Source organism: Hyperolius riggenbachi, chromosome 7 (assembly GCF_040937935.1).
Source record: "Hyperolius riggenbachi isolate aHypRig1 chromosome 7, aHypRig1.pri, whole genome shotgun sequence".
Classification (NCBI taxonomy): Eukaryota; Metazoa; Chordata; class Amphibia; order Anura; family Hyperoliidae; genus Hyperolius; species Hyperolius riggenbachi.
Window position 1 is genome coordinate 166,079,046 of NC_090652.1, and position 25,968 is coordinate 166,105,013.

Sequence of the window (25,968 nt, forward strand, 5' to 3'; positions counted from 1 at the left end):
AGCAAACAAATCTAATTGGCTGTCTGTGGCTCCGCCCCCTTTTCTGAATTTAAGCCTTAGTCATCCAATGACCGACTATACCAGGCCTCTGGCATTAACAGTGTAAGAATGGCAGCAATTTAAATATTCCCCTTGAAAATCAATAGGTGAATTTTGATTGGCTGTTGTAGGCTCCACCCACTTTCCTGGATATAAATCCCAGTCACCCATTGATTAATGGTGTCAAGTTTGAGAACCCTGTCTTTAAAAGTGTAATAATGTCTGCAGTTTAACGAGAAACCATGACCAAGAATTGAACTTCATCCCAATCAGTAGCGGATACCCCCTTTTACATGAGAAATCTATTCCTTTTCACAAACAGACCATCAGGGGGCTCTGTATAGCTGATATTGTGGTGAAACCCCTCCCACAGGAAACTGTGAGGACTATGGTCCTGGCAGTTTCCTGTCTGTGAACCTTATGGCATTGGGGGAAATAGTTGTTTACAGCTGTTTCCAACTGCCATAAAAGCAAGCAGGAGCTACTTCCACTGACATCACCTGCCAGCAGTAAAAATGTCACCATGTGATAAATGTCAGAATGTAAATCAGGGAGAGGAAAGATTTTACAATGGGCAAACACTGACTAAATCATTTATACATAATTATTGTAAAAATTAAGCACTTTTTTATTACATTATTTTCACTGGAGTTCCTCTTTAAATCTTTCCATTTAAACATTTGGTTGTTGTTGGCACCGCACCCTTTTTCTAACCATGACACGCTTAATAACCAAGTCTGTGAGCTTTGGGGTCCTTGGCATCAATAATGTGGGAATGGATACAGTTTATCAATCAAACCAATCTGATTGGCTTGTGTGTGGTGTCTTCGATTAATACTCTAAGAATGGCTGCAGTTTACATCTTCCCATTTAAAATGAATGGCTGAAATTTGATGAAATTTGATTAGCTGTTTTTTACTCCACTTACTTTCCCTGAATTTTTAACTTCGGTCACCAAGTGACCAACTGTGCCAAGTTTGGAGACTCTGACTTTATCACTGTGAGAATGGCAGCCTTTTAAATGCTCCCATTGGCGTGAATGGGTGAAATCTGATTGGCTGTTTGTGGTACCGCCCAGTTGTGCAGGGAAGGGGCGTGACCCCAAGAACATAGCATCCTGGGTAGTATATATATATATATGTGTGTGTGTGTGTGTGTGTGTGTGTGTGTGTGTGTGTGTGTGTGTGTGTGTGTGTGTGTGTGTGTGTGTGTGTGTGTGTGTGTGTGTCTGTGTGTGTGTGTGTATGTATTATTTAGCTGTGGACTATAATTTGTAAGGTAAATAACATTTAAGATAGTTTCACACATGTGCCGCAGGACAATTGCACCACACCATTTCGTTTATAATACACCCTGCAACAGCTAATAGCTATCAATCCAAATAATAGCTATCAATCCAAATTAGATATCCACTTCTACACTGGATTTTAACTAATATTAATACTGTGTATTCAGTCTTCTACCTTGTTTGAAGGTGTGACTAGATGAGGGTCCATACACCATGAGCAGACAGATGATTGGATGACAACTCATTTATTTCATCTAAGGCAGTAGAAAAACTCCATAGGAAAATTCAGCAGATCTGCACACCACCAAGTTTAGCATAGTTCTCCCCCTACACAGCTAACCTTTTCCCCATTATAGTCCTCACACAGAGGTTTCCAGAGACGCAGTCACCCAGAACTCCCTGGACTCATCAGAGGCTATTGTTTGCATAAGTAACAGACACAATAGCATGCATCCTCACAATCACTGTGTGTGTGATGCAACACCCTCCCCCCCCCCCCCAAAAAAAAAAAGATCTTAATTACAATAGCTGACATTCCAACAAAATAAAAAGCAAACATCATGCATTTCTGAAACATAAAACTGTAGAAGACATAGCATCTGTCATGGGTCTGTCAGGGGTGAAAAAAATATATGTTTATGTTTCCCTTATTAAAAGCAAAAAGGAATGTTTATAAAGGATTAATGTGCACTTAAAATGGACCTGAACATTTGCACAAGACAAAAGGAAAACAGAGAAATATGCATTTAGAGAATGTAACCTGTCTAATTCCCCCTCATCTGTGACTAATCAGCACATGAAATCTGATCTCTTAGCTGTGTCAGCTCATGAATCTCCTCTGCCATGGCAGAGCAGCTAATCTGTAAACACAGGATGTTACAGGATTACAGCAGCTGTAATAAAGAAATGTTTTTCTTTAAAGAGAATCCGAAGCGGGTTTGAAGAATATGATCTGCATACAGAGGCTGGATCTGCCTATACAGCCCAGCCTCTGTTGGTATCCTAAACCCCCCTAAGGTCCCCCTGCACTCTGCAATCCCTCATAAATCACAGCCTCTCTGTCGACACACAGCGTGTCGCAGCGGGCTGTGTTTTTCTCTATAGTGTCAGTCTGCTGCTCTCCCCACCTCTTGCAGAACTCCGGTCCCCGCCTGCCTCCCTTCCCTCCCCGCTGATTAGAGGGAAGCGACGGGGGCAGGAACCGGAGCTATGCAGGAGGCGGGAGAGCAGCCGAGACTGACACTACAGATGTAAACACAGCCAGCACAGCGCGGCTGTGATCTATGTCTGATTGCAGAGTGCAGGGGGACATTAGGGGGGGGTTTGGAATACCAACAGAGGCTGGGCTGTGTAGGCAGATCCAGCCTCTGTATTCAGATCACATTCTTCAAACACACCTCGGGTTCTCTTTAAAGGTTATTATGCTTTTGTGTATCTTTTAGAGCAGAGGGGAAGTTCTGAGTTCAGGGCCAATTTAAGGAGCATTCCAGCACGTTCAATAATGTGTTAAAGGGCACTTCAGATGATGTTCCTCACAACAGGAGTTACTTATTAAAAAAACATATTTTTGTAAATGGATAGATAAATTAGAACCTTCACAGATATTAAAATAACTTTTATGAAATGTTCCAGTTTGACAGAGCTATTGATGAAGGCTTCCTGTTTTCTGCTTAGGTCCACTGTAAATAAAACCCAAGATGAAAATAAACTGATGAAATAAACAATTGTATTCATCCTTCTACTTCCACCGTGTATCAGCTTAAAAAGAAGGCTAAGGGCCTGTTTCCACCACACGCAGATTGGATGCAGAAAAACTGACTCCAATGAATGCCTATGGGCCTGTTTCCACTAAACGTGATTTTTCTGAAGCAGATTTTCCCATAGGCATTCATTGGAGTCAGTTTTTCTGCATCCATTCTGCATCCATTCTGCATCCAAACTGCGTGTAGTGGAAACAGGCCCTTAATGTTGTAGTCTCTCAACTGAATGAAACAGTCTTCCACACTGTCTGAGAGAGTTCCAAACCAAAATATATGAACTTTTGACCTTTATTAATCTCTACCCTGCACTCTGAAGCTGTTTGCTTCTTGGCAAGAGTTTTATAGCTGTAATACTTTATCAGTGAGGATTATGATGTCAGACTAGGTCCCGACTGGAAAGAAACTGTCACTTGCATACCTGATGTTTAAGGGCCCATTTCCATTGTTTGCGGTGCGATGCGGCTACATAGTTACATAGATAATTTGCATATTTCAACAGTGATACACTGGGAGACATCTCGGAGCTCACTCCAACCTGAATTATCGCAAATACTTTCTGTTTTAAGAAAGCACTTTTGCTTTCCATAGCATTTTAGTTAGAGGGCTTTTAGGTCCATTGTAGCCCCTTACACACTCCTAGGAGTTCTGGTTCACCATGAGCTTGCTGGGTACTCTGTACCACAAAGTTAACACAAACCGAGAACTGAGAGAAAAGGCACAGGCAATTTTGGCCTATAGTGGAAGGTATTATTGAGTCACATGGCCAGCAATTTTCCAGCAACAACAGAGGCAGTACAATGCTATCAAGTAATAGGTAACTGCAAAGATGTAGTTTTCAAGATTATTTCTTTTTTTGTAAATAAATAGTAAAATAAATAAAATAAAGGATACTAATACTACCAACAAAAGCTTTGTCCTCCACCCTCCTTCCCTCCACATGCTTAGAAAAAAAACATGTATAGTTTACATTCTTATGTATTGAAATAAAATTATATATTTTATATGTTTCATGTAAAGTAAGTAGTGATAAAGCTATAGTTAAATGAACAGGTGCATAGCAGCAATACCAGCATTATAAACACTGACAACTGTCCATTAGGGACACACAGTTACTAAAAGTGAAGTATAAGTGAATAATTGGGTAATTATTTGGAATGTTATAGTACTTTGAAGTGTAATGTATATAAAACAAATTCAATCTAGTTCATATAATATTAACAAACTCAACTATGTAATATAACAAAAATTCAAAAGTACAGGTCTATTTGTGCAGGGACGGATCTAGGGGGGGGGGGGGGGGGGGGCAAGCGGGTCTCTTGCCCCAGGCGCAGTTTGTTGAATTCTTAAAAAAGCGGCAAAATTTGGATGGGGAATGGCAGTTTAGGTGCCAAAACCTGACCTTGCCCCAGGCGCAACTTGGGGCAACTTGGTCTAGATCCGTCCCTGTATTTGTGCGGAGTATTATAATATATTTAACATGTGTGTTGTATATACTATTTATTATTAACTTTTATTTATATGTAGCTCATGTAATTACATTTGTTGTATTACATTATATTTGTCTGATTTTATGTTTGTGACTAACTACGTCCTGGGACCATCAAATACATGATGAAAATGTTACCGTGGATACAAACAGTTTCAGGATGGCTACTAATCATTTCCCACTATGCCAGCTTTTAAACTTTAATGACAAGGAAAAGTTACATTCACAAAACATCCTTTCCCTTTGATTAACATGATTAGCCAATTGTATGAGGAGGTCACATGACTGAGACCGCACTGATTGGCCTCCAATTACCCCTCTGGGTGCCAAAGCTGTGAACTGCAGTGCTTCCACTCGAAACAGGATCAGTAAATTAACGTACTTTGAAAAATAAAGGTAAATTAGTAAATATGTGCCCAATAAATTGATTTGTGAGAGTAGCAATCAGTAAAATGTATATTTTTGTTTTTTTTAAGGCTTCAAATCCTGAAGGACCACTTTACCTTCTCTTTGTACACAAATGTATGTCGTTCATTGTTTGAAAAGGACAAACTACTGTTCTCCTTCTGTTTAACAGTAAATCTTCTGAAATGCGAAAAATTGGTAAGTGCTCTTTAATAATATTGGTAAATCTAAATCTGAGTTCATAACTTTTTTTGTTTTGACTTGTACAATATTTAGCTGGGATATCAGTGTGACTTCTTTCAACTCTTAATTTATTTCTCTTTATTTCTTTTATTGGCTTTTTTATTTCTGTTATTTTATCTGAAAACTAAGATTGTGATCCCAGTAGTGGAACAAACAGTTTAAATGGTTTTCCAGTGTATGCATTATGGATCAGTATTTACAGAAGATACCGGAATGGGGAAAGAGATTCCGGATCAAGCCTTATGGTTCTATGAGGCGATGCAGGCACTTTACTGAGAGATTATGAAATCTACCATTGTAGATCTGTTTCTTTGAAAAATAACTGTATGGATCTGTTGCTGATCGTTTGGCTTCAGCAGGTTTCAGGCACAGGTCAGCACTGTGAACATGCAACACCTGATCTGCACTCTCAAGTATTAAAGTTAGAAGATCAGTACATGACAAGGGAAATATTTTTGCAATGGCAGTTTTCATAATCTCTCACTCCTAGATAGATAGATAGATAGATAGATAGATAGATAGATAGATCCATGCGCCCCTATCAAATGGCCTAAAAGGTTGTCATCATTGGGCAGTATGCCTTGTGACAAAGGTGGGGATAACACCACATTTTTTTGCAATGCACCCTTGCTCCAATGGTGATGGCAAAGATGCTCCTCCCTGCATCGCTCAAAAAGGAGGTAAGGGCAATAAGATGGTGGATCATGGTTCATTAATAATAGGACAACCAGACAGGCAACCAACCTAGGTTAATAAGCAAAATTATTTTTTAATATTCCTTACTTATTCAGAAAAAGCTCCAAATTAAAAGAAGGAGGCGCCCGGAGTGTATGTATTAATTATAATTAGATGGTACTAAATGATATTCAAATAATAGAATAAAATAAAAAATCAGTTGGTCCTACCTTATTAAAGTGGACCCTTCACTCAATATAGAAAGATAAACGTTTTATGTGGCACTTTTAAAAGACAACGCGTTTCGCGGATAAACCGCTTCCTCAGGTCGTGTGATATGCCTTGTAGTAGTCCGGCTGGGAAGGTGTCGCCTCTCTGTCCCCGGAGCACAGATCTGCTGCGAGAATTCACTTACTTCCTCATTGCTGAAGCAGCCCAGAGCCGATGAGGAAGCAAAAAACAAGGTGTAAAGCAAAAAGTACTAAGTTACTCCACTTTTATGAAAGAGAGACAGGCGCTCTCCACGGCCTCTGGTGCGTAACTGCTGCAGCCTCACCCTGCTTGCAGCTGCTCTCTCAGCACTCCTGGTAGCAGAGAGAACCAGGAGTGCTGAGAGAGCAGCTGCAAGCAGGGTGAGGCTGCAGCAGTTACGCACCAGAGGCCGTGGAGAGCGCCTGTCTCTCTTTCATAAAAGTGGAGTAATTTAGTACTTTTTGCTTTACACCTTGTTTTTTGCTTCCTCATCGGCTCTGGGCTGCTTCAGCAATGAGGAAGTAAGTGAATTCTCGCAGCAGATCTGTGCTCCGGGGACAGAGAGGCGACACCTTCCCAGCCGGACTACTACAAGGCATATCACACGAACTGAGGAAGCGGTTTATCCGCGAAACGCGTTGTCTTTTAAAAGTGCCAAATAAAACGTTTATCTTTCTATATTGAGTGAAGGGTCCACTTTAATAAGGTAGGACCAACTGATTTTTTTTATTTTATTCTATTATTTGAATATCATTTAGTACCATCTAATTATAATTAATACATACACTCCGGGCGCCTCCTTCTCTACCCTACTGATCAACCACCCCCTGTGTGGGGTCACCACTTCCGGCAAGTGGACCTTTTTTTCCTCTAGGAGCTGCGACCACTACTAGACAAGGCCGAGCGGGGACGGTACCTCCTCGCACACACAACAAATGGTTGCCAGACTAGCAACCTAATTTTGTGAGTATAACAACTATACAACTACTGTATTTATCCAAAATCTACGTATCATACTACACCAGATTGGGCTCCCGGTTCTCCTCCCGTCCCTTTTTTTGTACTTTTTACCTTGCCCAAATTAAAAGAAAAACCTTTAAAAAAACACACACACATTACTGCTTTTAAAATATGTTCTTGAAGTACACTGTCATAGTTCAAATATTTTCTACGTATTATTCTGTTCTTCATCTGTGTTATTTTGTCCTAACTGAAGAAACCCTGCTCCACCATCAAATATCTGGGAATGCCAGGGCTCATATACTGTATTTTAATTGGATACTGAGGATACTCATTGGACCAGACTAATGGACAAATGACAACACTCAGTGCCATATTTGAATTTTCTGCTGATAATTCCCATTGGTCTGGGCCAATGATCATCCTCAGTAGGTAATTCAAACATATCACCATGGAGTTCCCCACAATGTGAAGGTTAAGAATGTGATGAGAGGGGTGCTTCTTTAACCTCTTGAGGACCACAGGCTTACACCCCCTAGTGACCAGGGCATTTTTTACAATTCAGCACACTGCAGATTTAACAGTGTGCCGCACGGTCATCCAACTTAGCACACTAATGAATCTGCCCTCCTTTTCTTGAGCTTTCTGTTGGTGGTATCTGATTGCTGCTGCCGTTTTATTTTTTATTAATATAATTGCTTTTTTTTTAAATAAAATTGGCTATTTTTTTTTACATTTTACTTCCTCCCCCTGACATCCAATCACATATATCGCCTCTCATAGGCATCAGCCTATGAGAGCGATCTGTTTCCCTGCCTATCTAGGGGACAGCCAAGTGACAGGGCTGTCCCCTGTACAGTGCTGCAGTACAAATAATTTTTGCCGGGGTTTTTTTTTCTTTCCAATCTGCCAGCCACAATTGCTGATGTTTATGGAGCAGAGCTCCATCACTCTAGCGGGGATGCACATGATCCCCGCTAATCTCCGGACTTGATGCCAATCGGCACCTTCCTGACGACTATTGGGGTTAAGCGGTCGGGAAGGGCTTAATCAAGCCAGAAGAACACAGTGTCTGCAAGTTTGTACTTAACTATGGAATTCTTAGTTGATCCTAAGGCTTAGTAACTCTGACCCCTAATATTTTTGGAGCATCCATCTGCCTCTATAGTGTCATTGAGTATATTTTCTAAGATCCTGCTACTCATTGGAAATTAATCTGCAATGCACAATCACTTAACCTCCCTGGCGGTAAGCCCGACAAGTGACGGGCTAGCTGCCACAGTGGATCACATGGCCCCGGGAGGATTTTTTTTATATAAAAATGGTTTTATTTAGTTGAGCTAGCACTTGGCTAGCTAACCATGTGGCCCAAGTCCCAAGTCCCCCGATCACCGCCAGTATACGTACCCCCCAGGGATCCCGCAATGGCGCAGCCTCCCAATCAACACCCGGCTTCACTATGGGGAGGATCGGAACTGCGCATGACGTCGATGACGTCATGATGTCATGTCCGATCGTCACCATAGCAATGAGTGAAGCCAATTGGGAAGCCGCGGCTCTTGCGGGATCACGGACGGGTGAGTGTTGCCGGCGGCGATCGGGGGGGTCAGACCGTTGCGGGGGACTTGGGGGCCACAGTCAGCTAGCCTAGTGCTAGCTAACATTAAAAAAACGCTTTTAAAAAAACACGTTTAAAAAAACACTTTTAATTTTAAAAAAATCCCTCCCGCGGACGCAGCCACCGCATCTGCGTACCGCCAGGGAGGTTAATGGTCACAATATACACTGTAATAGTATTTGAGCTGAAGAATGAGATTAAAGAAGGAAAATCTATAAACAGTCCATGTTGCCAATAGATTTTTTAGCCATATCAAAGTATTTGTTATGATCATATGAATCCAAATGCGCCACCACACTTCTGTTTTCCACGGTGTTTAAAGGACACCTGAACTGAGTGGGACATGAAGGCTGCCATATTTACTTCCTTTTAAGCAATACCAGTTGCCTGGCTGTCCTGCTGATCCTCTGCCTCTAATGCTTTTAGCCACAGACCCTAAACAAGCAAGGAGATTAGGTGCGCTGAATGAAGTCTAACTGGATTAGTTGCAAGCTTGTTTCAGGTATTTTATCCAAATACTACTGCAACCTAAGAAATCAGTAGGTTTGCCAGGCAACTAATAATGTGTAAAAAGAAATTAATATGGCAGCTTCCATACCCCTTTCAGTTCAACTGTCCTTTAGAAACATACTTTACAGCACAGCAGTGTTCCTTGCAGAACAGCTACTCAAAAGAGGTTGGTAAACTCTTATCAGATGATACATCCGAGTTCTGCACTAAATAAGCCTGAAAGCAGAAGAATTAATTCCGATTAATTTCTTCTGTGACTTTAACATAATTTTCTTTTTTCAGCATCTTTTGACTATAATTTAGAAGTATAAAGGACTAACGATGTTTTAGGGTTTTGGGCCCACTACAGTGTTTTTGTGTCACGATCGCTTCTGCAGCATTTACTACTGGCTGCAGTGGTATTGCAACCCAAGCAGTTCTGATGTCATTACATGCATTTGCTTGCATAGTTTGGTTTGCACTCAAACTAGTTGCTGATTCCATCTGCAGTGGCTCTGCAGTTCTGGCCAGCTCAGGATTGAATCATTACCATTCACCTGTGTGGGAATCTGCATTCCCATTGGATGACCTCAGTATAAAGATCTGCTTCCTGCAGGGCTCCATGGGCTATCATAGTTTCAGATCAGTCTGTTACTCTGTCTGGGCCCCCCTTGCTCCTAGATCTCGTGTGGACTGCACTGACTCCTGCGAAGGGGTCAGTGAGTCCTTCTGGTTCTGATCCTGTTTATCGGTATTTGTTACTTTGCTGGTCTTGTATCATATATTGGTTCATCGCCGATATATACGCATACTAGCACGTTTGTTATTTTCCTTGTATTCGTGTTACGTTAATACATCAGTGTCGCTGATATATACGTACATGAACTGTTTATATCCTGTGTTCAGTCAGTCAGCTTCCAGCACGTTTCGGTAGATTGCGCGTATCGTGATCACCCGTGCTTAGTTAGCTCAGTCCTGTTCCCGTTACCTTGTGTGGATTGCGCTCACTTCTGCATAGAAGTAGCGAATCCCTCCTAGTCCTGTTCCTGTTACCTTGCGTGGATTGCGCTCACTTCTGCTTAGAAGTAGCGAATCCTTCTGAGTCCTGTTTCTTGTATTGTTCCAGTTCCTAGCTAGCGTTCCTTGCTTAGGTTATATATCGGTTCATCGCCGATATATACATATGTTAGTCAGTCATTTGTAGCTTCATTGATAGCTGTAATTGTAATACGCTAGGAATATCGTATCCATTGTATTTTAGTATTGTTTGTGGTTGCTCGGATATACGCCTGCTCTGTGCGCCACATCTCCTACGGCAGTCAGTCCTCTCCTCCACTAAACTGGGGATATCCTGGTTCCTTGTGCTTGCGTGTGTGTCTCCTTCACGTCAGGATCTGCATTGTGTGCTGACCGTGGAGAATATACCACCGAGCGTAACATTTTGGAAGCATTTTGAGATCTCTTTCAATCGTTAGCAATTTTCCAAAACTCTTTGCCAATGTAAGTGGATGAAGCAAATCCCACTGGAGTGATTGCACTTAGAGATGTCACAATTGCAGGACATGCAGCATTTTGGGAGCGTTTCCACTCTAATGCTGGGGATACACGGTACAATTCCCCTTATCAATCGAGCCGCTACTGGCTCGATTGATAATATCTGACAGGTCCGATGACCCGCCGGATAGATTCCCTGCTCGATTCCCACGGGCGGACAATAGCGGGGAATCAAGCGAAAGATAAGGAGCACCCATGAGGACGAGCGGGGATCGATCCAGGCGCCAACGGGGACCAGCGGGGATGCGCCGGGATCGAGCCAGCGGCTTGATCCGGCACATAATCTATGCCGTGTATGCCCAGCATTATGTATTGTATAGGAGCAGGGTAATTGCTTCTAAAATCACTTGCAAAGCACTACCACAAATCGTTTGTGATAGCCCTTTGCACTTTATATTGGTACCCAGGCCATATTGTGTGTTGACTTGTGCAATAAGTATTATTAACAATGCATGATTGGCATTTGAAATTGTACCATTATTCCAGGTTGATGAAGAAGAGTGGATGTTTTTGCTGACTGGAGGCATAGGATTAGACAACCCACACTCCAATCCCTGCACTTGGTTACCCCAAAAATCCTGGGATGAAATATGCCGTTTGGATTCCATTACGAGATTTAAAGGCATTCGAAAAGATTTTATGAGACTTAAAGATGGCTGGAAAGAAGTGTATGATAGTTTGGTAAGCAAATATAAAATACAATAAAATTAAAACAATGCAGCATTTCCAAGGTACAGTAGATTGATGAGTGACATTGTAATGATTTGATTTCCCTCATTACTGTTTGGTTTAAAATCACTCTTATGTAACTCAGCCTTTGAAAACTGTCACGCTTATTAACCGGTTCAGCCTACAGGTGTTTTCTCCTTAAGGACAGAAGCAATTTTCCCCTGCCAGCGCTCCTCCCATTCATTCGCCAATAACTTTATCACTACTCATCACAGGTAAATGATCTATATCTTGTTTTTTTTGCCACAAATTAAGCTTTCTGTGGGCAATACTTGTTTTCAGTAATTTTCTATGCATTTTATGCAATTAAGCAGTATGTGAATTGTGATACTAAAAACACAATCTATGTCATTTCTTGCATGTCATGCCGTGTACAATATGTGGGGTGTACCACCCGTCATCTTAGAGCCCGCATAGCGGAACATTATTGTGGTACAAATTGGAACACATTCCGCAAATCGGCGGTTTCTAAACATTTTGAGACAGTACATGAGAAGGATCTATCCTCCTTTGTCTTTCAGGGGGTGGAGCGGGTGGTGTATCCAGTTAGGGGGTGTGATATGCAAAGGTTGCTGTTGAAACGAGAAGCTTTCTGGATTCATAGACTGGGCACTCGTGTACCACATGGTTTAAATAAAAAGTGGGACTTGAGTCTAGTCTATACATATTGAAGCTTTATTTTTACTATTGGATTATATATACACTGTATGTACCTAATCACTTGTATGTATTACCATTGCTGCCTCTGTTTTCTTAGTTCGCACTATTTTCTTTGTATATACTCATTGGTATGTTTATACTTACCCCAGCAGTTTTCAGTGACAACATTTTTACATCTTTTATATATGATATTTCCAATGCTATTATTGTAATTTTCTTATTGCATTTCTTATGGATGTATGTTCCTTTAAGAGGTGGTTTGTGTGTTTCCGGGGGTGGGGTTTTCCCTCCCCGGTCTCATATAAATTTCCTCCTGTGCAGGTTCACTTTTAACTATGACTAAGGGCAGATGGTAGGCCCGATACGCGTCAGTTGATCCTGTTTTTATTGCATATCTTGTGGATTTTTTCAAATAAATTTTTCAAGCCTTTTTCACTTCAACCTGTCTTGGTTTGCGGATCCTTTCTTCTACATTTGAAAACTGTCACGCTTATTAACCGGTTCAGCCTACAGGTGTTTTCTCCTTAAGGACAGAAGCAATTTTCCCCTGCCAGCGCTCCTCCCATTCATTCGCCAATAACTTTATCACTACTCATCACAGGTAAATGATCTATATCTTGTTTTTTTTGCCACAAATTAAGCTTTCTGTGGGCAATACTTGTTTTCAGTAATTTTCTATGCATTTTATATGCAAATCCCCGCCAAAAAAAGAAAAAATACATTATTTCTTCGATTCCATCCCCTATAGTTTTAAAATAAGCAATGCTACTATAAATAAAACCCACCCATTTTATCTGCCCATTAGTCCTGGCTATCACAATATTTAAATTATGATCCTAGCACAATGTATGGCACCATTATTATTTGGAAATAAAGGTGTATTTTTTCTGTTTAGGGTTTTTTTGTGTCCCATCAATTGTGAGCCCTTATGTACTAAAATAACAGTAATATACCCTCATGACATACATATTAAAAAAGCTAAGTCCCTAGGAAACTATTTATGGAATTTTTTTATGTTTTTTTTTTTTTAAAAACATCTGCTTGGTAACTGGGGTGGGGGCTTTGGAAGAGATTGATTATATTATTTTATATTTTCTTTTTAATTAAAAATATGTGGTGTGTGTAATTTAACTTTTTGCCACGATAGTGATAGAATCACTCCCTGGATTACCAGGAAGTGTTTACATTTTTTACATTTTCATTCACAATCTTTATTATGAATGGACATGGCCCCTGAACGGGGTCATATGCATTCATTACATGCACTGCGAGTGGTATGCGGAAGATGTGCTTCCCTTCCCCAACCGCCAACATGGAAAACCACTGGGGTGTGCAGGGACACGTCCCACATGTATTATTTTTATTATTGGACAACACAGTGGCCTAAGGGATTGTGCACTCTTGCCTTAGGGAGCTGGGTCCCTGGCTGGAATCCCAGCCAGAGCAATATCTGCATGGAGATTGTATGTTCTCCCCTTGTCTGCATGGGATTCTCTTGGACACTCTTGTTTCCTCCCACATCCTAAAAACATACAGATAGGCTAACTGGCTTCCTTCTAAATCGTCCCTAGACTATGATGGACATAAATCTGTGGTAGAGATTAGACTGTGAGCCCCTCCGAGGGACAGTTAAGTGACAAGACCGTATACTCTGTACAGCACTGTGAAAAATATCTGCATTATATAAATACTAAATAATAATATTGTTATGCACGTATCAGTTAAATAGCACCATCATCTCTCATGGCGCTGTACAATATAGCTGCAAGACATGGATGCATAGGACAAAATAAATAAAACATAAGATAGCTCTTTTCTCACTTCATCTATAACTAGGAAAATTTTTGAAGGGAGATGCAATTTAAAACTTTAAGCAGATAGGCTTATAGTAATAACAAGTTTAAAATGCAAATGTTAAAGATCATACATTTGTTTTCATTCATATGTACAGTGCTGCTGGCAAGTTTATAAATCCTTTTAAATGTTCAGTAATTATGTAAATATGCAACCTAAAACGTAATCCCATTCTCATGCAGTTATACAAATGAGTAAAAAATATTATGCTTGTTCATGTGTTGATGAAAATGATTCAAGGTTACATGCGTGTGGCAGCCTTTGCTTTTAGTATGTGTTGTGCCCCCCCCCCTTGCGCAGCAATAACCACAGCTAAACATTTCCTATACCTGATGATCAGTTATCCACAACTGTTTAAGTTATTTTAGTCCAATCCGCCGTCAGCTCAGCAGTATTGATAGGTTTCCTCTGCTTACTGCCTTTCTGTAACATTTTGATTGAGTTATGTGTTTAGCGGTCATTGTCTTGTTGCGTGACCAATTTTCTCTAGAGGTTCATATTATGGTTAATACCCTATTTTTTTCCTTCAAAGTTTACTGGTACACTTCAGAATTAATAGTTCTAGCGATTATGGTAAGCCAGTAAGCCATCTTGGCCCAAGAGCAGCTAGTCAGGCTCAAAATGTGATACTGCCAACCAGTTTTCATAGATAAGAATACTCTGCAATGCAGTGTTCATCTTTCATCAAACAAAAAGATTTTTATCCAAGCCAAAAAGTTAAAGAGACTCTGTAACAAAATGTTCATCCTTATTTCTGCTATCCTATAAGTTCCTATACCTGTTCTAATGTGCTCTGTCTAACTACAGCCTTTCCTATTTGCACAGTGGCTGTGTTATCTCTGTTATATGATCTAATCTTCTTTCCTCTGTCGGCTCTGTCGGGCTGAGGCAGTCAGGCTGGAATGTGCTGTGCTGCTTGTGATTGGATAGAAGCTATACACACCCTCTCCAGGCCCCCTGCACACTCTGTATGACTCACACACTGAGCTATCACTTGCTATGTCTTTTGTTTGTAAACACTGGATAAAAACGGCAATTACAAGCCAGCAGGGAGAGGCAGAAACAGCACAGAGGGGCCCAGGAGAACATAATGAATAGAATGGTATGCTTTTTATTGTAAGAATTTTAGAGTACAGATTCTCTTTAAGAGTTTGCCTAATGTACAGGTCATTCTTTCAGTAATCCTCTGGGTAATCCTTGTCGCTTGTAGCATACAGGAGATGGGTGACAATTGTTTTTGGTTAGTTGTTCAGTATTATTTTTTATGGTCAATGCATGAACACCCACATTTGCCTATGCAGAAGAGTTCTTTAGTTCCTGACCTTTAGTATGAGGTTTAATGAGATCTTCAGCCTGGTGAGCATCAGTGACATTTTTGGAGTTCTGCAGAAATGTACTTTATACACACCTTGCTGCACAAACGTATGTCATTGTAAAGATCAAACGTGGATAGTGAAGACGATTTCTGTTATTAAATACAGCCTTCCACACTCACACCTTACCTATTTCAAGCATGCTTAAAATTCCAGCTAGGGCTTTTTTTCAGGGTAGGTCTTATTTTCAGGGAAAGAGGGTATTATTATCCCACTGTCTGAAGCACTCCAATTTCCTTTTCAAATGAACTTATAATACTCATACACCTTCAATACATGTCTTTTTACAGTTGTGATTTATTCATTTTATCAAAATACAGCTCTTTGCAAACATGATGGAAAACATTTTGTAATCATTTTGTTAATGCAAAACTCATTCTGACATTTATATCTCAGTATCACAGTTCATATATTTATTCATTTCAAATACAATTAATCAGCAGTATGATTTCATTTTTAATAACAAAGGTATTTTTAAAGCAAGTGAATGAAAGTATAATGCAGTGAACCCTTACAAAAGTGACATAAAAAAGTCTGAACTCGAATTTTTCATAATACTGATCCCTGCTGTTATCACTCAGCTTACATCTGCCCCATCCAGCATATGCTAATATTAAGACTTAACACTTTGAAGTTCATATATACAACAGCGTTTTCCTTGACAATAATAAAAGTGTCACTAATGTTGTTTAATATTGAGAATCTTAGTTCACAAAGCAAAACAAAAAATAAAACTGGACTATTTTGCATAAGCCAGTCAACCTCAACAAGATATTTTTGGTTCAACTTGTACTCACACAAACCTACATAACAATGGATAACGTTGCAAGTAGGCATCTCGAGCATCATCCCTGATTGAGAGCAGTGGGGGGTTCTTAACCTTTTCCAAGACAGCTCACAACATGTTTCTAAACCAATGTGAAGGGAACAATCAATACTCGCAAGATTTACTGGTGTTTGTGTCGAAGATGCATGCAGAAATCGCATCCAGAAAAAATGTGGCCTAAATCATCTTTTGGTTAGTGTAAAAATATATTCATATTATTACAATTTCAGAATACATTCTTGGAATCTGAGAAATTTGGTATTTGTTTAGAATTCAACAATTTCTGTTGTATCATCAGGGCCCCTCTTACTATTATTTTTATTGTTTATTTATAATGTGGCAACATATTCTGTGGTGCTGTACGATGTAAGAAACAAACATAGGCTATAAAATAATACAGATAATAATAAACACCAATACACAAAATACAGGGTTGGTACAAAATACAGAATCGGTCCAAAGTACAGAATTGGTAGTGACAGTGACATAATTAATATGAAAAAAATGTGTACCAAACTCCAAGACACAAAAGGGTGAGAGAGCCCTGACCATGCGAGCTTACAATCTAAAAGGCAAACTAGTGTTTGCCTTTCTTGTGTGAATCTCACACAAGACCTAGGGATAAAAAGTCAATTGTGTGAATTCAGGTAGACTAAACTAAAAGGGAGTTCTAGTGTCACTATGGGACACTGAAGAAAAAGCAACACTGATGGCAACTTCCAATTTTACAAAAACTACAGGACTTCAGAAATGCACTCTCATCGGCTCTTTAGTCATATTTCTCTTCCATCATATTCTCACAGTCCCATGATCCAAAACAATCTATCTATATCTCCTTACTGCATACCCCACATCTTTTTTTCTAGTCTCTCCTTATCAGATAAACAGTTTTCAACACACTTCATTGATAAAATCAACAAAAAAAGAAGTAGTATACCTTTATCATAAAGCAATTAACATTTGTTCATACCTTGCATTTCTACTTTTAGACTGCTTAGTAACAGGCCACTGTACTCTCCTCTCTAAACAAATTGTCTCCTCTCTAATCTCCAAATCCCACCTCACTACCTGTGTCTAAGATTCTGTTCGCTACCAACCGCACCTTATAATTTTTTTTAACCTATCTGTTTCTACAGGCATTTTCTCAGCCTCCATCAATAAGGCTGTCATATCTCCAGTACCAAAACTCTCTCTAGATCCAACAGCCTCTAAGTACTGGAATTATATACCCATGCAGAGATAACTGACTACCTATCTTTGTATGACTGTTTGATCAACTCCATTCTGATGGATAAAGAGGCATTACTAAGATAGCCAATGATCTTATGACATGAAAATTCAAAGGCTGTTACTCCATACTCATCATTTTTGATATGTCCTCCACACTTAGCACTGCTGACCACATTATGCTCTTCCAAACACTCATTTTTGGATATAAAGGACCTTGTTCTTGTGTTTTTTCCCTGTCCTTCTGGAAAGTCTTTCACTCTCTCTTTAACTGTGAACCCTTGGTCTTATTAATAGGTACAGCATCAGACACAGGGATTCGTCTAAAGAGCTTCTGTGCCCACCAGTAATTAGGACAGAGCTTTGGAATGGAGGGGCTGTGTTGGTTCTCCATTTAAGGTCTTGCCTCAATTGCTGTTGGGCTTAGGTCTCTTTGTGTGAGGGAGAATGCTGAGTTTTGCCATTTTTCTTATGGAACTAAATACATTCATCATCATAGAAAACTTCTCGTGCTGAAGTAGCTGAACAGAAACATTCAGCCAGCCAGCCATACCACATAATGAGAAGTTCAGTGTCATAAAACACTGGCTCACAAAAGCTATTATAGTGAATGAAACCTTACTGATGTTTAGTGCATCTGGCCTGAATTTCTAAATTCCACCCCAACTCCAGCCTCTGCTCTGAACATAACCATCATCAGTCCTCGACTTGATTTGTCTCCTTACATTTGCATATACAGGACTTCTCATAATCCTTGCCCCTAGTGGTGCTCATCTGAGCTAGAATATCCGAGGTACTCGGATATCCTAGCTCTTTTTTCACTATTCGAGCTCGAATACCGAGCTCGAATAGTATTAGCTATCCGGGCTGTGCTATCCGAGCGCATCCTAGATATCCTAGCTATCCGAGCTCGGATAGCGTCACGAGTTCGGATAGCGTCACGACAGACGTCACCTCGAGTCCTCACAAGCGAATCAGAGGGCTCCCAGCCCTCTGACTGCAGCCAATCACAGAGGGGGAGCCTGGCCAAGACCCCCTCTATAAATACCAGACGCCATCTTGCCTCACTCGTCCTGCTTGCGACTTACTGACTGATAGTACTGATAGTACTGAGAGACTGCTCCAGTGATTTTTGTCTGTGTGCAAGTGCATTGCTATTGTTCTAAACCAAGCATTGTTACACTCCAACACTTGATATTCAACTGTATTGCTTTGTATTGTAGATAGATTGTATTTTAGGCAGTTTAGTTTGTGTGATTACTAGGGACTAGGGAGGGAGACAGTCTGTCACTGGTGCTGCTGCAGCCAGCAGCTAGGCCCTGTGCCTAGGCAAGGCAGCCTGCCCTGCTCTGTGCTCTAGTCTCTAGTTACTGTGCTCTCACCTGTCCTACTCTACTCCTGTACTACTACTTTTGTGTTAGATAGATTATTGTACTATTTTGTAGTTAGCAAGGCCCAGCTTTACTGCTATACCTGTCCTGTATCTGCTCTCTGTAATCTAGTCACACCTGTTCTATTATTTAGCTAGATTCTTCTATTGTTTAGTTAGTAGTACTGTTGTGTACTGTACTCTAGTCTGTGTGCAGAGACACAGCAGCAGCAGCAGCGTGTGGCCCAGATGTTCCTCCCACCGCCAGGTCGTAGCCGTCCTATTGAGGAGAAGGACGCAGACGCTGTGGTGGAACTGATGGTGGATGAGCAGGCCACCATTAGCTCTGGAACCGAGTCCTCCACCCCCGCCATCACTCCTGTTCGCAAGAGCAGCAGCAGCCGACCAGCACTGCCTGGGGAGCAGGAGGAGGAGGAGGAGTGCAGTCCTCCAGCCCCAGCGGGCGACACCAGCACCCTGTCACTCAGCACCTTCTTATCCCCAAGCGCAGTGGGGTTATGGAATGCTGTTGCGGCAGAATTGGCGGAGGAAGGAATGCTCATGGGCACTTTGGGGGATGATGCTTTGGACGTTCAGACAGTGGTGACTGTCCATCCGCCCATGCATGCAGAAGGGGAATTTGTGGGATCCCAGCAGGACATGTTTGCGGAGGGGGAGGATGATGATGACAGGGTGAAGGACAGAGACTGGGTGCCAGGTCCTGGGAGTGGGGAGGTCATCAGCTCTGAGGAGGAGGAGGAGGATGTGTCTGTGGGCCTTGCTAGAAGGATCAGCATCGCAGGCATGGGCAGGATCACAAGTGGGCGTGGTATGCAGGCCACACAGCGTGCTGATCTGGAGACGAGTTCTGCCAGTGCCGCCACCAGCCGCAGTAAGAACCCCCCCCCCCCCCCCAACCACCACAGGGAGACCAGCAGTGGCAGCACCTTCCAGCCGAAGGGACAACTTCACCTCCCCAATATGGAATTTTTTCACCCTGCCATATGTGGAGTGCAAGTATGCCACCTGCAACCAGTGCCGCAAGCAGCTCAGCAGAGGGAAGGAGCCCTCCGCGTTTGGCACCACCTCTCTGGTCAACCATCTTGCAGGGAAACACTTTCACGAGCATGAGAAGTTCGTGAAGTTGAAGGAAGCTGGCAGTGGCAGACCCCCCACCATTGCGAAGCCGTCGGCAGCAGCCACCCGCCCTCCTCCACCTCCTCCAGCAGCACCAGCAGGAGTGCATCAGCAACGCACTGCTCCTCCTCCCTCTGCAACTCCTGCCGCCGACACTGAGGCCTGTTCTGCCAGCCAGTCCTCAGTGGCCTCCTCTGCTCCCTCCAGTGATTCCCGTGCCAGCAAAAGGCGTCGCCAGACCCTGCTCAGCGACACCTTCCAGGGGGTGGTCAGGGTTCTGCCTCCCAGCGCCGTCACGTGCGTCAGCTGAACGGCTTGCTGGCACGGGCCATGTGCTCCCAACTCCTGCCTTATTCCCTTGTGCAGGAGGGGAGCGACATGCGTGCGCTCCTGATGTGTGCAGCCCCCGATTGGCCAATCCCCAGCCGACATTTTTTCTCACGCAAGGCCATCCCTGCACTTCACCGCTCTGTGATGGCCAATGTCGGGAGAGGGCTGGAGCATGCGGTGGGTCAACGGGTCCACGTCACCATGGACTCGTGGAGCAGCCGGTTTGGGACAGGCCGTTATCTGTCCTTCACTGCGCATTGGGTCAGCTTAGTGGAAGGGGGTGAGGATGGGGGAGCAGCATCGGGCACTGTCAGAGCAGCAGCAGCACCAACAACGCAGTGGGTGGTGCCACCATGCAGGGTCAGCGGCATTGCAGCAGGTTCCTCTGATCCGCTTCCATCCTCCGGCACACCAGCCCAAACCCCCCACCTCAGCAGCAGAGTGAAGCCCCGCCACTGCCAAGCGCTGCTGGAATTGGTCAGCCTGGGGAAGACCAAACTGATGGCGAACCATGTCCTGGCCAAACTCCGAGAGCAGGAGAGGAATTGGCTGACCCCCAGAGGCCTCAGAGTCGGAGAGGTGGTGTCCGTCAATGGGGCAAACCTGGTTGCTGCAATCAGCAGGGGAGACCTGACCCACATCCCCTGCCTGGCGCACGTCCTGAACCTGGTAGTCCAAAAGTTCCTGCGGACCTACCAGGGGATGTACCGACTCCTTGAGGCAGCAAGGAAGGTCGTGCGTCATTTCCGGCTCTCGCCTGCAGCCGTAGCGAGCCTGGAAGAGGTGCAGAAGGAGCTGCACCTGCCACAGCACCGGCTCATGATCGATGTTCCAACTCGCTGGAACTCCACCCTAGCGATGTTGGAGCATCTGGTTGAACAGAGGCAGGCTGTCAGCCAGTACCTTGCACGTGCAACAGTTGCCTCCATCACTGCAACTGGGCGTGTCGCCACCAACCTCCCGTCCATCATCTCCACAGAGGACTGGGAGCACATGCAGCAGGTGTGCTCAGTCCTGGCAGCCTTCCTGCAGGCCACCAACATGGTCAGCAGGGACCATGCAATGGTGTGCGAGTGGGTCCCCTTGGTGTGTGTGCTGGACAGGGCCCTGTATGCACTGCTGGAAGAGCGAGCGGCAGCCTTGGACCAGCAGGAGCTGCATGCAGCTTCACAGGCCACCTCTGAGGAGGAGGGCTTGGAGTTGGTGGAGGTCCCTGACCTTGCTGCTGATGAGGGGGAGCAGCAGAGCGCAGCTGGACTGGTGCCAGGGTGGAGAGAGGATGAGGTGGAGGAAGCAGAGGAGGACAGCACTGTCGGCTCTGGGGCTGCCGATGATGTGCCAACAGACGTGGCCAGACTCTTCCCAATGGCAGCGCACATGCTGAGGTGCCTGCGCAAGGACCCAAGGGTGATCCAGATGAAGCAGAGGGAGGACATCTGGATCTGCATGATGCTGAACCCAAGTCTGAAGGGGAAGCTCAGCCAGTTCCTGCCTGCAGGAGGAGACCGTGCGCAACAAATGATGGATTTGCAGCTGTCCCTTGTTGAGCGCTTGGAGGAAGCCTTCCCTCAGACATCCACCCCCACTGTCCAGCCAGCACAGAGGCAGCAGCAGGTGCCTGCATCCACGAGCAGCAAGCGCACGTGCACCACAGACCTGCTGTCTCTGACCCAAGAGCTCTACATGAGTGTAGAGCTGCCAAGGACTAGAGAGGAGGTGCCTGCAGCAGCATCCTTCTCCAGTCACAGGCAGCGCTTGACCCGCATGGTGGCTGACTACATGGGGTTCTTCAGCGGGCTTGACAGCGTGGCCCCTGTTGATCCCATGGAGTATTGGGTCAAGCACCTGCCGATCTGGAGCGAGCTTGCGCAGTATGCCCTGGAAGTGCTCTCCTGCCCCCCTTCCAGCGTACTGTCAGAGCGTTGCTTCAGTGCAGCCGGTGGAGTCGTCACTGAGAAGCGATCTTGTCTGTCTCACAAGTCTGTGGACAGACTGACGTTTCTCAAAATGAACCAGGCTTGGGTGGAAGGTGAATTCCTGGCCCCTGTTGTCGGTGAGAGGGGGACATGAAGTGGCGCACACACATTACACCTGCTGCTGCTGTTGTATTTCTTCCTGTGTCTCCACTGCCAGGGAACACATTACAAGGTGCTGCTGCCCATGCGCCACCAGCTATTACGCTCAACAATAGCTGCATTATTTTTTTAAAAAAATTAAAATTATTTTAGGGGTGTCCGGGTTGAAAACTGTGCTGTCCCAGTTGTGTATTGGACACAATGTGAGCTTCACGACCGCTGTCTGGAACCTCATGGTGTTTATTTATGGCCCTGGACCCACCGCTAGGACCCAGGGCCTATTATGTCTCGCTGCCTGCCCTCCTGCCTGCTGCCAGTCTGCCACACACACTCATCCTCCTCACGCTGCCTGCTGTTGTATTTCCTCCTGCTGTCTGTGTGTTTCCACTGCCAGGGAACACATTGCAAGGTGCTGCTGCCCATGCGCCACCAGCTATTACGCTCAACAATAGCTACATTATTTAAAAAATAAATAAATAAATAAATAAATTATTTTAGAGGTGTCCGGGTTGAAAACTGTGCTGTCCCAATTGTGTATTGGACACAATGTGGGCTTCACGACCGCTGTCTGGAACCTCATGGTGTTTATTTATGGCCCTGGACCCACCGCTAGGAACCAGGGCCTATTATGTCTCGCTGCTTGCCCTCCTGCCTGCTGCCAGTCTGCCACACACTCAACCTCCTCACGCTGCCTGCTGTTGTATTTCCTCCTGCTGTCTGTGTGTTTCCACTGCCAGGGAACACATTGCAAGGTGCTGCTGCCCATGCGCCACCAGCTATTACGCTCAACAATAGCTACATTATTTAAAAAATAAATAAATAAATAAATAAATTATTTTAGAGGTGTCCGGGTTGAAAACTGTGCTGTCCCAATTGTGTATTGGACACAATGTGGGCTTCACGACCGCTGTCTGGAACCTCATGGTGTTTATTTATGGCCCTGGACCCACCGCTAGGACCCAGGGCCTATTATGTCTCGCTGCCTGCCCTCCTGCCTGCTGCCAGTCTGCCACACACACTCATCCTCCTCACGCTGCCTGCTGTTGTATTTCCTCCTGCTGTCTGTGTGTTTCCACTGCCAGGGAACACATTGCAAGGTGCTGCTGCCCATGCGCCACCAGCTATTACGCTCAACAATAGCTACATTATTTAAAAAATAAATAAATAAATAAATAAATTATTTTAGAGGTGTCCGGGTTGAAAACTGTGCTGTCCCAATTGTGTATTGGACACAATGTGGGCTTCACGACCGCTGTCTGGAACCTCATGGTGTTTATTTATGGCCCTGGACCCACCGCTAGGAACCAGGGCCTATTATGTCTCGCTGCTTGCCCTCCTGCCTGCTGCCAGTCTGCCACACACTCAACCTCCTCACGCTGCCTGCTGTTGTATTTCCTCCTGCTGTCTATGTCTCCACTGCCAGGGAACACATTACAAGGTGCTGCTGCCCATGCGCCACCAGCTATTATGCTCAACAATAGCTGCATCCATTTGAAAAAAAAATTGTAATTAATTTAGAGGTGTCCGGGTTGAAAACTGTGCTGTCCCAATTGTGTATTGGACACAATGTGGGCTTCACGACCGCTGTCTGGAACCTCATGCTGTGTATTTACGGCCCTGGACCCACCGCTAGGACCCAGGGCCTATTATGTCTCGCTGCCTGCCCTCCTGCCTGCTGCCAGTCTGCCACACACTCAACCTCCTCACGCTGCCTGCTGTTGTATTTCCTCCTGCTGTCTGTGTCTCCACTGCCAGGGAACACATTACAAGGTGCTGCTGCCTATGCGCCACCAGCTATTACGCTCAAAAATAGCTGCCTGCATTAATTTGAAAAAAAAATAATAATTTGTAATTATTTTAGAGGTGTCCGGGTTGAAAACTGTGCTGTCCCAATTGTGTATTGGACACAATGTGGGCTTCACGACTGCTGTCTGACTGGAACCTCATGCTGTTTATTTACGGCCCTGGAACCACCGCTAGGAACCAGGGCCTATTATGTCAGTCACATCACACTGCCTGACACACACTATTCCTCCTCCTGTAGCTGCATTGAGCTTCTGCTGTCTGTGTGCTGCTACCACTGCCAGGGAGAACAGAAGAACTATTTTCTGCTGCCACCTGCCCACTCTCCTACCGACAGCTATTACCACACTACAATAGCTGCAACAAGCCTGCAACTACTTCCTCCTCCTGCTGATGTCTGTGTTTTACCACCGCCAGGGTACACAGAAAAAGGCGCTGTGGCTTGCAATGTTCCACTACCTACCTATTATGCCATCAACACAAATATAACTATGGTGTTGTTATAAAATATTTCCACAAATGAAGTAAAAAAAATATTACAAAAGAAAGGAAAATCAAGACACTTAATATAATGATAGAGAAGAAGAGGAAGAAGAAGAAGATAATATAGAAGAAGAAGATATAGAAGAAGAAGATATAGAAGAAGAAGATGAAGAAGATATAGAAGAAGAAGATGAAGAAGAAGATATAGAAGACGAAGAAGAAGTAGATATAGAAGAAGAAGAAATAGAAGAAGAAGAAGAAGAAGATATAGAAGAAGAAGAAGAAGATATATAAGAAGAAGAAGAAGAAGAAGATATATAAGACGAAGAAGAAGATATATAAGAAGAAGAAGAAGATATATAAGAAGAAGAAGAAGAAGATATAGAAGAAGAAGAAGAAGGTATAGAAGAAGAAGAAGAAGATATAGAAGAAGACGATATAGAAGAAGAAAAAGATAATTGAAGAAGATACAAGAAGTAGAAGATGAAGAAGATTCGAGTAGAAGAAGATATAGAAGAAGAAGAAAAAGAAGAAGATATAGAAGAAGAAGATATAGAAGAAGAAGATGAAGACGACATAAATTAAGACTTCCATCTTACAACCATTTTGGACACACTTTCTCATGCAAACACTTTTCATGAAGTTAATTTACTATTTTTTATACCTTTTTTATAACTACTACATCACCGCATAATCACTTGATGTTTTTCTTCATAAAAAAGGCGGTTTCATGCATCATTGACCTCCAATACAAGTTTTACAAGCTATTTAAGGCCAGCTCGAATATTTTACTCGAATACAGACTCGGATAGTGACGTCGGATATCCGAGGTCGAATCGGATATTCGATTAACTCGGATATTGAACTTTGAGTGAATTCGGATAGTTTACTATCCAAATTCGACCAAACTCGAATAGGATAATGAGGTATCCGAGCAACACTGCTTGCCCCTTCTCCAGAACCAATTCCTTACTCTCCAATCTTTTATACCTTTATGAACATCTTTATAATTCACATTTTCAGAAAAGCATAAAGTGTAAAATATGTAATTCCCTCCAGCCACCCCCAAGCTGTGTACTTCTCAGGGAATCTGACTCAGCGCAATCTGAATATACAGCTTACTCATTGTCTTAACTCTTGTTTCCTCCCTATTCCTTTTCTCGTTATTCACACTTACTCTGTGCATTAGCATGTAAGCATGTATGTTTTTTGATGCATTTTAATATATGCCTCTAGAATAGATTGAATGGAAAATGTGCACAGCTTCAAGTTCTGGAAAATATTTTTATCCTACCTCTGTACTCTGTACTATTGTATTAATATCTATATTATG

At 43.3% G+C, this 25,968-nt stretch overlaps 1 protein-coding gene across 2 annotated transcripts in view; it reads left to right on the plus strand.

Moving 5' to 3' along the window:
- The window catches only part of LOC137524699 (dynein axonemal heavy chain 7-like), a 565,826-nt gene that overhangs the window by 460,012 nt on the left and 79,846 nt on the right, over positions 1 to 25,968 (plus strand). For both annotated transcript variants that reach the window (XM_068244848.1, XM_068244849.1), the window contains 2 exons: positions 5,050 to 5,176; positions 11,256 to 11,450. In XM_068244848.1, coding sequence (XP_068100949.1) covers positions 5,050 to 5,176; positions 11,256 to 11,450 — 322 coding nt within the window. The remainder of the gene's footprint in view (positions 1 to 5,049; positions 5,177 to 11,255; positions 11,451 to 25,968) is intronic.